This window comes from Acomys minous (genome assembly GCF_964271855.1).
Source record: "Acomys minous genome assembly, chromosome: 4".
In the NCBI taxonomy this organism is placed as follows: domain Eukaryota; kingdom Metazoa; phylum Chordata; class Mammalia; order Rodentia; family Muridae; genus Acomys; species Acomys minous.
In genome coordinates, this window is record NC_140486.1 from 111,391,550 (window position 1) to 111,403,541 (window position 11,992).

Consider the following 11,992-nt stretch of genomic DNA (forward strand, 5'->3'; position numbering starts at 1 on the left):
TATAGCACAGACAGCAGCTTTATTGACCAAACTTATCAGCAAGAACACATCAGTAGGACCTGTACAGTCCAGCCCCAGCGGGGGTCCAGCCACCTAAGACCAGGTGTGGGGAGCTCATACCTCCCCCTGGAGTACCCCCAGAAACCAGCCTTACCCCTACTCCAGGCCCTTGCTTGAGCGAAGGACTGCAGGGTCGGGGTGGGAAGACATAAGGGCTGGAAGGCAGCTAGACCCGGAGCGAGGCAGCATGGGTCTCGCGGTGCCCCCAGCAGCTGGCGGAGGTGATCCGTGCAGGGCAGTGGGGACGTGCAGGTAGGCAGGCAGATGGCCAGGCTCACCACACAGAGCATTTGTGGACAGGGTTCATGGGAGAGTCCTTGGGACAGTGGAAGGCCCGGCCGAATTCCTCAAACTGGGACACGCTTCCCAGGACCCTGGGGTGGGGGAGAGACCCCAGCAATGTGGGCTTCATTAGCCCCTTCCCCCAGCATTTTTTCTAGGTTACTCCCTGTCCCTTCTTGTCCCTCTGCTCCCATGCAGACACCAGGAGGGGACTGCCCAGGAAGGCAGAGGAGCATACCTGTAGTGCTCAGGCGCGTGCTTGTCAGTCAGCACCTGCAGGTAGATGGACTGCGACCGTCGCTTGATGCACCAGTTCTGGGGATGCCAATGGGCAAAGGGAAGGAGAGGGAGGGGGAAATGGAGCAGGTGTCTACTGCCTAATCTCTATCCTTCTCCCCCCGCCCCGCCATGCTTAGGCCCCAGCCTAAGTGAAGCCACGGGACATCGCCTCCAAGAAGACACAGGTGATAGGACACAGGCTGGACCCCGGGGATGGCCACTGAAGGCCTGGGTGAGGCTAAGCCTGAGCGTGGATGCTGTGTTCCCTACCTAGGCCCCGCCCAACCCCATCAGCTCTCCATCCAGCTCACCTGGGCAAAGGCAATAAAGAAAAGCTGGTTGTGCGTGTACTTGAGCCGGTGCAGCGGGTGCTCAGGGCCGTGCTCCCGGACCCACTTCTGATAGGCCTGGGAGGGTGCGGAGGGCAGGGAGCCGCTGTGACGAGCCGAGCTGCCTGGGCTGAACACCCACCGCCCCTTCTCCCTCCTTCACTCAGTCATCCTCCCAAGAGAAGACTAGCCCCCCTCCCCTGCCAGCCCCAGCTCTGTATCATCCACTCCGCTGGTTCCCCTGCCTGTCCAGTCCACCTTCCTGCTTCCGGCATGTTGACCCCAGGATTGTGCCACCCCCTCCAGGCAGTCCTCTTTGTCTCTTTGTTCTTCCAGTGAAGGTGGTGCTTGTTTTCATCTCCCTTCCCTTCCCCCCACCTCACCCTGAACCCAGAGTACCCCATCCTAGGCCATAGCATCAGCAGGCTGGGAAGGGAGGGGCCGTGTCCCTAGCCTGGGGCCCTCATCAGCTCCTGCTTGCCCCGCCCCCAGCAGACAGAGAACAGTGGCTCACGTAGTAGGCCAGCTTGAGGCCTCCCATGTCTGCGATGTTCTCGCCAAGCGTGTGTTTCCCATTCACCTGCCAGAAAGGAAGAGGAAGGGGGCTGCATGGGGCCCCGCTGGCCTCCCACAGGTCTGGCTGCCCTGAGCTACTGCTGCCCTTCCCCCCTTCCCCCGGGAATTTAGGGAAAGCCTTTTCCTCCCTTCACCCCCCCCCCCACACACACAGCTTCTGTGTGAGTCTCCGGGAACTATGTGGCTGTTTGGTGTACGCTGGACATCTGGGGCACGCATGGCCTTACTTGGGCATGTGTGTATGTGTGTGCGCGAGCATGTGTATGCTTCCAGCTTGTGGCCCACCAAAGGGGCACTAAAGACAAGGCTGGGAGGTCGCACCCGCTGGTTGTAGACGGTGAAGTTGTCGTAGAGGCGAACAATGCACTCGGCCTTGCGCAGAAAGCGGCTGTAGGAGTCCTCAGTCCACCAGTGCAACAGGTTTCCTGAGCGGTCGTACTGGCCCCCTGTGGGCAACGGACGGGCATGCCAGCCTACCAAGACTGAGCCTCACCCTCCAGCCAGGCTGGCTCTAAGCCCCTCCTCTCCCACCAGCTGGTCCTCTGTGATCCCCCCCACTATCTTCCACCCCCTCCCACAAGACCCTCTCAGGCCTTACCCCAGTCATCGTAGCCATGGGTCAGCTCATGCCCAATGATGGTGCCGATGCCCCCGTAGTTCAGAGACCTGGACGCACAGCAGCAGGTTAGGCCCTAGCCCTCTGCTGCTGCCCAGGCTCCTATTGCCCCTGGCAGGTAGCCAGGGAAACCCCAGGGGTCTCAGCATCTCCAAGATCATGGGTATGCATCCCTCAGCTTTCCCACAGACTCCATGAAAGGGACCAGTGACACGTCTAGCTGTGTTTTGGGGAATAACATCTTACAAAGCTGGTGGAGGCTGCGACTTAAAAGAAGCAGGAAGGAAACCGAGGAGCTCACTTGAGGACGGGGCTTCCTTCAACATCACTATACTCCTCCACTTTTAAAACACCTAGCCGGACCTAGAATAGGTAAGGGGTTGACCTCCCACCGAGAGGGACCCTCTTTAGCTGTAAGCTTGGCGCAAGGGTTGCCTCTGGTCAGGGTATTTCATTACAACGAAGGAAGCTATTGCCTACAATTTCTCCTACCACAGATGAAATGAAATGGCACTATGGGCACCCAGGGTCTGTAGCTGAAACTACCCAGTTCCCCACCACCAAACCCCCAACCTTCCAAGGACTGATGGGATGGGCTCAGCCGTATCCTTTTAAGTGCCCTACTTACTGTGGGAAGTCAGGATCATACAGAGTGGGCTGCAGGATGCCAGCTGGGAATACTAAGAAAAAGGCATGGTTAGTGGGAAACACATCAATCCCAGACCCACCTCCTGGCAGGCCAGGGCACATCTCCTTACCCATTTGGTTCTTGTTGGGTAGATAGTAAGCATTGAGTGCCTGCGGAGGGAGCAGCCACCTGTGCGCGGAGGCCAGAGTCACGCGGAAGGCACACGGTCCCTTCCCCCAGGACCCTCACATCCTAGCTTCCTTCCAGCTGGCCCTGATGTCACAGCTGGCTTCTAACAGTGCATCCTCTGGTCTCCCCTGGGCCAGGTCACCACATACCGTCATCACTCATGCTCTACCCAGGCCCATGTGTCCAGCATGTCCAGCATGTCCAGCACACCCTCTCTTCCCTCACGGCCCCTCCTTTTGACCCCCTAGGTCGGGGCCCGGCACCTACGTGGATTTGTCCACCTCCTGTCGAATCTTCTTGACGGACAATTGGATACTGAACCGGATGCTGTTCAAGATGTTCTTGAAGTAGGTCTTCTCATGGACCTCAAACTGCATGGGGGATGGGCAGTGCTCAGCCCCGAGCTGAGGGAGGGCCAAGCCATTTGCTGAGGAGCCATGATGGTGGCCTTCCCGGGACCTGGAGGCAGTGAAGTCCTGCCTACCTCATATTCTTTGTCTACAGCTTCAGGTTTCAGCAGGAAGTCTGGGTAGCCAACCATGACCATCATGTACTGGAGCTGAAGGCAAGAGATCAGGGCAAGGGGCCAGTGCCTCAGGAGACAGACGACAGGCACTCAAGGGCAAAAAGGGGAAGAAAAAAAAAAGCTCCAGACTAGATAGATACCCAGCAGACAAATAATATCTGTGGAGCCAACAACTTGGACTCAGACCCTATGTCACCTTGGCCCGAGCAGCTGCCTTGGTCTGGGCGTCCATCCAGTCCAGCTCCTCCAGGCGCTGTCCCAAGATGTACTTGATGTCTTCCACCAGTTGTTGTACCTTCCAGGGTGAGAAGTCAGGGATCAAGGGTCAACTAAGGAAGTCCTAGATCTGACCTGCCCAGCACCTGGCACCAAAGGTATTCCTATCTAGTGCCACTTCTTCACTACAGGGTGCCATGCTGAGCACCAAGGAGCCCCCCAGCCCACACCCCGCCTGGAACTGTCCCGACACAATTCTATACAGTCCTAAGGTCATGTGTCCTAAGCATGGTTAAGAAAGACCCTCGGGGGAAAGACAGAGCAAGCCACCTGCAGCTGACTGCATACAAGTCCCTCCCCCCGCACGCCCCCTAGACCCACAGCAGCCTGACCTTGGCTTTACTGGCAGCCGAAAAGTGCTCATGTACAAAGAGGGCACCAAGAGCCATGCCGAAGTGGCGGTTGGCCTGGCCCAAGCAGACTCGAGCCAACTCCTGGGGTTTGTCGCTGCCCTCCATCTCTCTGGCCAGCTCGTGCAGTGCCTCACGGAACGGTGGGGAGAGGTGCTCACTCAGAACCACCACCACACGCCACACGAGGTAATTGTGTAGGATCCTAGAGGCCAGGTAAAGCAGGGGGTTGGCCAGACAGACATACAGGTGGGTTATCACTGTCCTACCCCCCTGTGCTCCCATGCTAGGAGAGGACTCAGTACCCACCCTGCCCAACTAAGGAGAGAGAGAGATCAACTTAGACATGCAGAAATCTAATATGTCCCAAGCCCCAGCTGCACGGCAGAATACAGACTTGCCGCTAGCAAGAGCTCTTAAGTCTGACCCTGGTGGGCCAGCAGGGTTTGCCACTTCCCTTTCGTGTGGGACATGGAGCACTCAGAGATGGTTGCCCAACTGGCCTTCTCTCCCTTCCCTGGATGTAGAGCGACTAGCAGGAGTTAGTTCCCCATGTACAGTATGACTTCAGCTACATGTCCCTCAGTGACATCCAAACTATTTGCTTCACCATCCCAGGAGGTGAGGGCAGCTCAAGGGGAGCCTAGCCTATTCAGGCTCCCACAGGGCAGGAGTGAGCCCCAGCATACGACAGGGGATCTGGATTCCCACGACAGTGCTCCCACCCGCCTCCTGCGGTGTGACTTCAGCAGAGACAGGGTTTACAAAGGTCACCAAGTGGACAGCTCTGAGGTGCTGATGGAGACAGGTAAGGAGCCAGGGCAGGGAGGGAGGGAGGTGGAGTTGGGGGGTGAGGGTGGGTAGGGGATCTGCAGCCTTACCTGCGGGGTGTGGAGCGGATGAGCTGGGACACCTGCTGCATGTAGTCTGTGGCCAAGAGCACCACCTCCTCGTCCTCAGAGAAGTCTTCTTGGAAGATCTGGTCCAGCAGCCACTTCCACTGCAGCTGTGGGGCCGAAGGCAGGAAACAATAGACAACAATGGGGGGGGGAGGGGGTCAAAGAAAGCCGCACCAGCAGTGAGGGTCATGGAAGGCCCCGGACATACTTAACGACATTTGTAATGCCTGTCCTGCACCACCACCACCACCCATTGCCTGCCCACCCACCAGGACTGGGACCACTCACATGGGGAGTGATCTTCTGCAGCTGCCCCAGAGTCACTTTGTTGTACATGGAGCTGACGTCTCGACGGAGATCATCGTATTCTGACACAGAGATCTGGAGTGGAGACCAGACAGACCCAGGCCTGACCTATGTTCCCACCCTTATCCCAGGCCTGGAGGCTCCCAGGTCCTCCTGCTCACATTGGCCAGCCTCTGCTCCAGTTGGAGGATCTCCTGAGCCTTCTGTTCCACAGAGTCCGCCCCCAATAGTCTGAGTAGACGCTCCATGAACACCTTGTAAGCCGCCAGGATCTGCACCTCGACAAGAGCGCCTCAGTTACAGCGAGGGAGACACCCCTCCCCGCCTCACCCCGCAACCTCCTTTCAGGGGCTCTTTTCTTTTTTAGAAGCCCCACCCAATGCCCAGGCACCTTCTCACTCTCCTCATCTTGAGCTAGGTACAGGGTTCTTTCTGGCAGGGTGAGTCCATCCTGGTCAATCTGGCGAGGAAACAGGGACCCCAGGTCAGAAGCGCATGGCCAGTTTTCCAGCGTTCCCACTCAAACGTTACAGAAGAGAAGACCATTGTCACAAGTTCTGGGACCATGAAAACCAGCCCCTCCCTCCATCTAGAAAAGCTAACCAAACCTCACTGCTGTTAGCCCAGCCTGAAGAAGCCTTGGAGAACCCACCCTTCACTCCTTCCCCAACAGCCTTCACTTTCCCCACCTGTAGAGACACCATGAGGCTCTTAATACTGGGACTTGGAGCCTCTGGAATTCCTGGCCAACCCTAGCCTTTCAGGGCTGTCGCCCTTGCGCTCCCACTCCCTGAACCCCGCCTGCCTGAGGGTTGGGAATTGCAGCTCCCGCAGTTCTGCTAAACACCGCAATTACTTCAGGGAAATTACTTGCGCCCTCCTCCCGTGCGCGCCCGTCTCCTCCTGGTTCCCCTCTTGGTCCGAAACCAGTATCTCCGACTCAGGGACTGAGCATGAGGCACGCAGTGCAGAGGGTTGGAGGTTTCAGATGGGGTGCCGGGGTTGCGGGGGCAAGGGGATATACACACTCACGCGGATGATGTAGCGCGAGGAGTTTCTGTCGTCCAGGCTGACAGTAAGCGAGAAGAGCGCGGCCGCGCTGTACACACCCTGTGCCTTGTACAGCAGTCGGTTGAGGTCCCAGCGAGCCGCCCCAGGACGATCGGCCGTGCCGCCCAGGTCCCAGCCGCCACAGTCCTCGATGACCTCGAGCATGGGCCGGGGTCCGAGCCTCTCGATCTCGCGCATGTCGAGGCACGAGCGGAAGAAGGCGCGCACCTTGCGCTGCGCAGCGCCGCCGGGGCCTCCTGCGGGTCTCGCCAGCAGGCGCCGCAGGCGCTCCTCGTTCTGCTCGCCGATGGCCGCGATCGTGCCGTAGGTGAGCTTGTCGTCGGGGATGGCGTGACGCCGCAGCCAGCCCCCACACGCGAACGAGTAGAAGTCCTGGCATGGGTCGATGCTGGCGTCCAGGTTGGCAGACAGGAAACGGGCAGCGCGCGCGAAGGCCTTGCGCTCCGGACAGCCTTCGGGACAGGCTCCACCACCGCCTGCTGCGCCCGGGCCCAGGTACTTGAGCGCCAGCATGGCCGCCAGGATGGCGCAAAGGCCGGCGGCGAACACCAGCCCCGACAGCAGGCACACCTCGCGTCGGTTCCAGCGCGGCAGCCCCGTGCGGGACCCGCTAGCGCTGCGGCCCGCGCCCCTCGGGAAGCCCGGAGGCAGTGAGGTCCCTCGGGCGCCCCCGGTGCCACACCGGCTTACATACTTGACTTCTTGGAACTCATCGTAGTGCGCTGTCATGGAATACGGAGCCTCCATTGTGCCGAGGCTTTGACCGCACACGCCTTGTTTGGTCAGTTACAGGTTTCTTCCGTCTGCGGGCTTTCTAGTCGGCGACCACATGGCCCTCGGTAGCCACTGTAGGAAGGGAATAACATTAACAGGCTCAGGGAGGCCCTGGAAAGCGAAGGAACCCAGAAAACAAGAGGTAGAGGTTAGTTTAGGAAGATGGAGGCCACGCGGGATCCACAACCGAAGCCTGTGCCTGGCTTCACTTCGCCACCCAAGGAAGAAGGAAGGAGGAGGGCTCAGCCGCCACCAGCTCTTACGGGAATAGTAGCCTTTTAACCTGCCTTCCCCACGTCTCCACTTGCTCACCGCAGAGTAGGGACGCCCTGACACAAAGCAAAAGAGCACCGGGCACAAAGTGGGCTTTCACTGGCAACCTGTTTCCCTTGCCTTTGCCTTTCTTGCCCATCATCTGCTCCAGCCAAGGCCAGGTGGGGGAGGGGGAAGCAGAAGCCAGAGAAAGGAGGTGTGGTCAGGGGCGCCTCTATGCGGACCCTGAAGCCTCCTTCGGCTCTCCGCACTAAAGAGCGATCAGGCACCCAAACTTTGTCCTGGGGAAGTCTACAGGTCCACTCCCAAGACAGCCTCTGGCTGTTTCTCTTTAGTAACCCCAAAGCCCACCTGCCCCTTCTCCAAGCAGTAGCCCACTCCAGCCCTCACCCCACCCCCGACGGCTCTGACAGAGACCCAGAGACTGGTTTCATTATTTGCCACCCATCACTGCCCCGGGCCATTCCTAAGCGTCAACAGGTTCTCCCCAGAACCCAAAGTTGAGCGAAGTTTCACCCCTTTTGCTGCGCCATCCTTGAGCTCCGAGTCCCTTGCGTCGCGCGGCGCAGTCAGCGGAGCTTGAGAGCTGAGTCTTGGAGTCGCAGCCGCAGCCGCAGCTGGAGCCAGAGCCGGGAGGACACAGACAAAGCCGAAAGCTCGGCTCAGCGGCCGCGGTGGCCCCGGAGGTGGCTGCGATGGTGGCTTCAGAAGCAGCGGGGCCCGAATCTCACTTACCCGGCAGGTGTGCGTCTGGGACGGGCGAGGACGGAAGGGTCGGGAGCAAAGCCCGGCCTCAGCCCGAGCGGAGCTGGGCTGGCTGCCGCTCTCTTCCCGTGCGCCCGCCGCCGCCTCCTCTGCCGCCGCGCCGCGCCGCCCGCCAGCCCCGAAGGAGGGGGCGCGCCGGCGGCTCCACCCTCCTCCTCCCGCCCCCTGCACCCCTCCTTCTCCCTGCTTTCCTCTGGGCTACCTGTCAGCTCCAGCAGTGAAGAGGTGGGAATGGCGACCGCCCGCCGATATACGCTCCTGATGGTTGTGCACCTGCTTCAGGCTCCAAGACTCCGGAGTCCACATTTGTCCCGGGAGGAGGAAGCACAGTCCTTTCTGATGAGGTGCCCCCACTTGGAGCCACCTCCCAGTCTGCGGTAAAGGGGCTGAAGCTAGAAATCTGGAGGCCTGAGGGCCGTCTGGGCCGAGCCCACAGAAGCTCAGTCTAGGGAAGACTCTGATGGGTTGTGGGAGGCGCAGGTGAAGAGACTGTATCTTGCCCCGCTCTCTGCCAGGCGCCTTCAGCACTGGGACTTCTTTGTCCTTCTACCCCATGCTCATGCCTGCCCCGTCTGGGTTCTGGTTGGTGCAAAGCCCTTCATTTAGCTCGACTAAGGAGGCTGCAAGAAGAGGCCTGGAAAGAGCGGAATCTTGCCCAACTTCCCTCATGGGACTACCTGGGGTGAATTTGTCCAGCCTTCCAGCCCTTTGAGTTGTACTTGTTTCTTAAGTGCTGGACCTCCATCCTTCCAGGGGGCAGGACCATCTTTGCCTGTTCACTGTATCCACAGGGTGAAGGCTACATATGACAGAGAACTGGGGAGCTTTCTGAAGGACTGGTCCTGTTGGGAAAATCTGCTTTCTCTGCCTTGCCTTACCCATCTCTTCCCGTGTCTCTGGCAGAGGTCTACGCAGCCACAGCAATTCCAACCCTGTGGCACCAGCTTGCAGCCATGGCCTAAGCAATATTTCAGACACTGGCCAATGCCCGTGTGATGGAATCCACGATGAGGTGGTACGGGAGGGTATCCTGCCACCCTCCCCTAGGGCTGTTCTTCATCCAGCTACCCAGTCACTAGCCTTCTACCACTATCCTGCCTGTGCAGTCTGTCCATCTCTCCATCTCTAAAGTCCCACTCTCAGGGATGTCGCTCACTCTGACCACCCTAAGGTCCTTCTCTGCCCCATGCATTCTTCTCAGCGCCAATTAATTCTACTGAGGAGAGATGGAATTACGCAAAATGCAGTGTTTCCATGAGGGGGAGGGGAGGGCAGGGCGGTGGCAGAGTGGCTCTTTGTGCTTTTAATCTGCATTTTCCCCTCAACATTCCATCTCCAGGAGGATAATTTTCCAGCCTTTTCAGGCCCTGATTGGTATCATTTCTCCAGCAATGACAGCTTTTATTTTCCACCGAAATGAATGCCGTGAAATTTCCAAGAAATATAAAAATGGATATTGTCTCAAGAAGCTGACTACTCGAGGAAGGCACAGAGGCAAACATGTTTCCCCAGGGACTATCCCCTGCAGCCACAGGAAGATGGGCACCCTGGTCCTCAGTCCTTTCCTCTGCTTCCTTCCTCTGGGGTCAGCCCTTGGACTCTCTTTTTCTGGTCACCCCTCCCACTCTTAGCTGCCACCGATCCATTCATCTGTCTCCTGGCCAGGCAGTTTGGGCCACCCAGGCTTCCTGTTGTGTTCAACACCTCAGGGGCAGCTGGAGACAGCTTAGAATTGGGTCCTTGGACCACCAGGTCCTTGTCACCCTGAAATGTCCTATGGTGAGGCTGCCCATAGAAACGGTCCAAAGACCCACCCTTTCTCTCTCCTGTCTATCTTCGAAAAGGGAAGGTGAGAGAGGCCCTGGGATCTGGACTCCAGGCCTTTGCTCCATCGCTCTCTGAGATCATCGGAGATCCTCTTTCAATTGCTAGGTGACCCCAGAACTGATAAGCAATAGAGTGACAGGACACGGCCATGCCTAGCTGAGTCCAGCAGAGCCCCCAAGAGAGGCTCTAGAATCCCAGCTTGGGGAGAGGAGGTAGGTGGCAGCCAGAGAACGAACTCAGGGTGCAAGGGACAGAAGAGTCGCGTTCGGAAGTAGTCTTTTGCCTCCAAACGTGCCAAGGGCATGTCCCAACTACTCTGCTGATAAGTTCTCCCTGCATCTGGGTTCTACGAAAGGAGCATCAGTGTCCCATCTCTGGCACAGCCTTGGGACAGCAGTCTTCACACTAAGGACTCACAGCTTTTGAGCATTCACCAGGGTGCTGTGTGTCTTGCCCTAAAAGGGTTATAGCCTAAGGCCAGATGAGCCAATCCAAAACCTAGCTAAGGTCAGTCCCAGATCAGCTCTGTACCAAGTGGGATAGAACTCCTCTGGCCCCTGCAGTGTGCCAGCTCTACGAGACACCCCAGCCTCTCCCCTCATCCAGCCAGTACCCTGGTCTCCCAGCAGTTCTGTGGGGGCTCTTAGGCCACAACCAGCTTCCTGCCCTCCGCCCGGCCTCCCTGGGCTCATCCATCCATTATTCACAGCACAAAATGGATTTTTAATTTGAGAAATGAAATGACTCTCCCTAGTGGCTGGTGTGGCAGGGAGGGGTGGGGGAGAAAGGTCGGGCTCTTAGAGATGGCTGCACAAAATTGCTGGCTATGGCTATCCTTGGGAAAATGAATGTCCACAGCAGGTTTTAGGGGTACCAGGGGTACATGTACCCCACCCACCACCCAGACCCACATTCCCGTCATTTCTGTCATTGAGTTAAGGGTGCCCATCAGTCCTGCCTTGGCCCATAGTGAGGTCTGGAAACAGCTAAAGCCTACCATCCTTTTGCTTTCAGGATCCTGTGCCAAGCTCCTCACTGGTCTGTCACCTTTCAAAGTCCTGGTTTTCACTGCCTGGTCATCTGGCTTCTCAGGGTTTAGCCTACCCAGTAATTCACAGCTCCAACTGGGTTTTTCAATTTTATTTATCATTTAGTTAGTTAGTTATTGCAATAGTGTCTCACTATGTTGCTACCACTGGTATGAAACTCCTGGACTCAGGTGATCCTCCTGCCTCAAATTTCCTAAGTAACTGGGGTCACAGAGCAGACAGCCAATGTCTGGCTATGAAATGGCTTTTTTCCCCCTTTATCGAGACAGGGTTTCTCTGTGTAGCCCTGGCTGCATTGGTACTCACTCTGTAGACCAAGCTGACCTCAAACTCAGAGATCTACCTGCCGCCTCCTGTCAAGTGCTGGGTCTAAAGGGTACACCATCATGCCTGGCATGAAATGGCTTTTTAATTTGAGAAATGAAATGTCACTCCCTGGTGGCTGGAGTGAGAGACAGAGACTGAAGAAGCCTGGAATCACCTGCATTCGATCTCTCTTAGGTCCCTAGTTGAGCTCCTACGTGAAGCTCCAATTCTTTCCTGTGCATCCTTTAGTCTAGGCAGCTGCCTTGGCTTTCTCATTGGCCTCCAGTCACCCCTCATGACTAAGCTTAGTCACTTTAATGTAGTCCTTAAGGCAATGGCCTCCCCATCTGTGGGGTGTGTGTGTGTGTGTGTGTGTGTGTGTGTGTGTGTGTGTGTGTGTGTGTGTGTAAACCAGAGACCAATTACAGGTGGCCTTCCTTAGGTACTATCCCACCTTGTCTTTTGAAACAAGGTCTCCAATTGGCCTGGAGCTCACCAAGTAGACATGGCTGGTCATCAAGCCCTGGGGATCTTCCTGCCCCCTCTTTCCTAGTATGGGTTTTATAAGCATAGACTCCACACCCAGATTTTTAAAAAAAATGGTTCTTAGA

General features: G+C 57.3%; 1 protein-coding gene across 5 annotated transcripts; it reads right to left on the reverse strand.

Annotated features, from left to right (window-relative positions):
* Positions 1-8,482, reverse strand: ECEL1 (endothelin converting enzyme like 1). Of its 5 annotated transcripts, XM_084780956.1 has the most exons (19): positions 8,402-8,482; positions 7,951-8,184; positions 6,349-7,233; positions 5,708-5,776; positions 5,478-5,588; positions 5,299-5,391; positions 4,993-5,117; positions 4,094-4,316; positions 3,682-3,780; positions 3,444-3,518; positions 3,227-3,330; positions 2,901-2,959; positions 2,771-2,822; positions 2,125-2,192; positions 1,848-1,972; positions 1,465-1,530; positions 933-1,028; positions 581-657; positions 1-434 (listed from the first exon to the last, which is right to left on the reverse strand). In XM_084780956.1, the coding sequence occupies exons 3-19, from the start codon at positions 7,132-7,134 to the stop codon at positions 335-337; spliced, it is 2,328 nt and encodes a 775-aa protein (XP_084637082.1). In that variant the 5' UTR covers positions 7,135-7,233; positions 7,951-8,184; positions 8,402-8,482; the 3' UTR covers positions 1-334. The 5 variants fall into 5 exon arrangements, with proteins under 5 accessions (XP_084637082.1, XP_084637084.1, XP_084637083.1 ...); XM_084780958.1 differs by lacking the exon at positions 7,951-8,184; XM_084780957.1 differs by lacking the exon at positions 8,402-8,482 and having other exon boundaries at positions 8,170-8,283.
* Between the last annotated feature and the right edge of the window lie 3,510 nt (positions 8,483-11,992).

What these genes read in the sequence shown, in the direction of transcription:
- ECEL1 (XM_084780958.1), bottom strand. Translation starts at nt 7,134, where the DNA reads ATGGAGGCTCCGTATTCCATGACAGCGCACTACGATGAGTTCCAAGAA. An exon ending in TATGATCCTGACTTCCCACA is followed by an intron (nt 2,193 to 2,770) that starts GTAAGTAGGGCA and finishes CTGTGCGTCCAG; the next exon opens with GTCTCTGAACTACGGGGGCA. An exon ending in TCACCGTCTACAACCAGCGG is followed by an intron (nt 1,531 to 1,847) that starts GTGCGACCTCCC and finishes CCTTTCTGGCAG; the next exon opens with GTGAATGGGAAACACACGCT.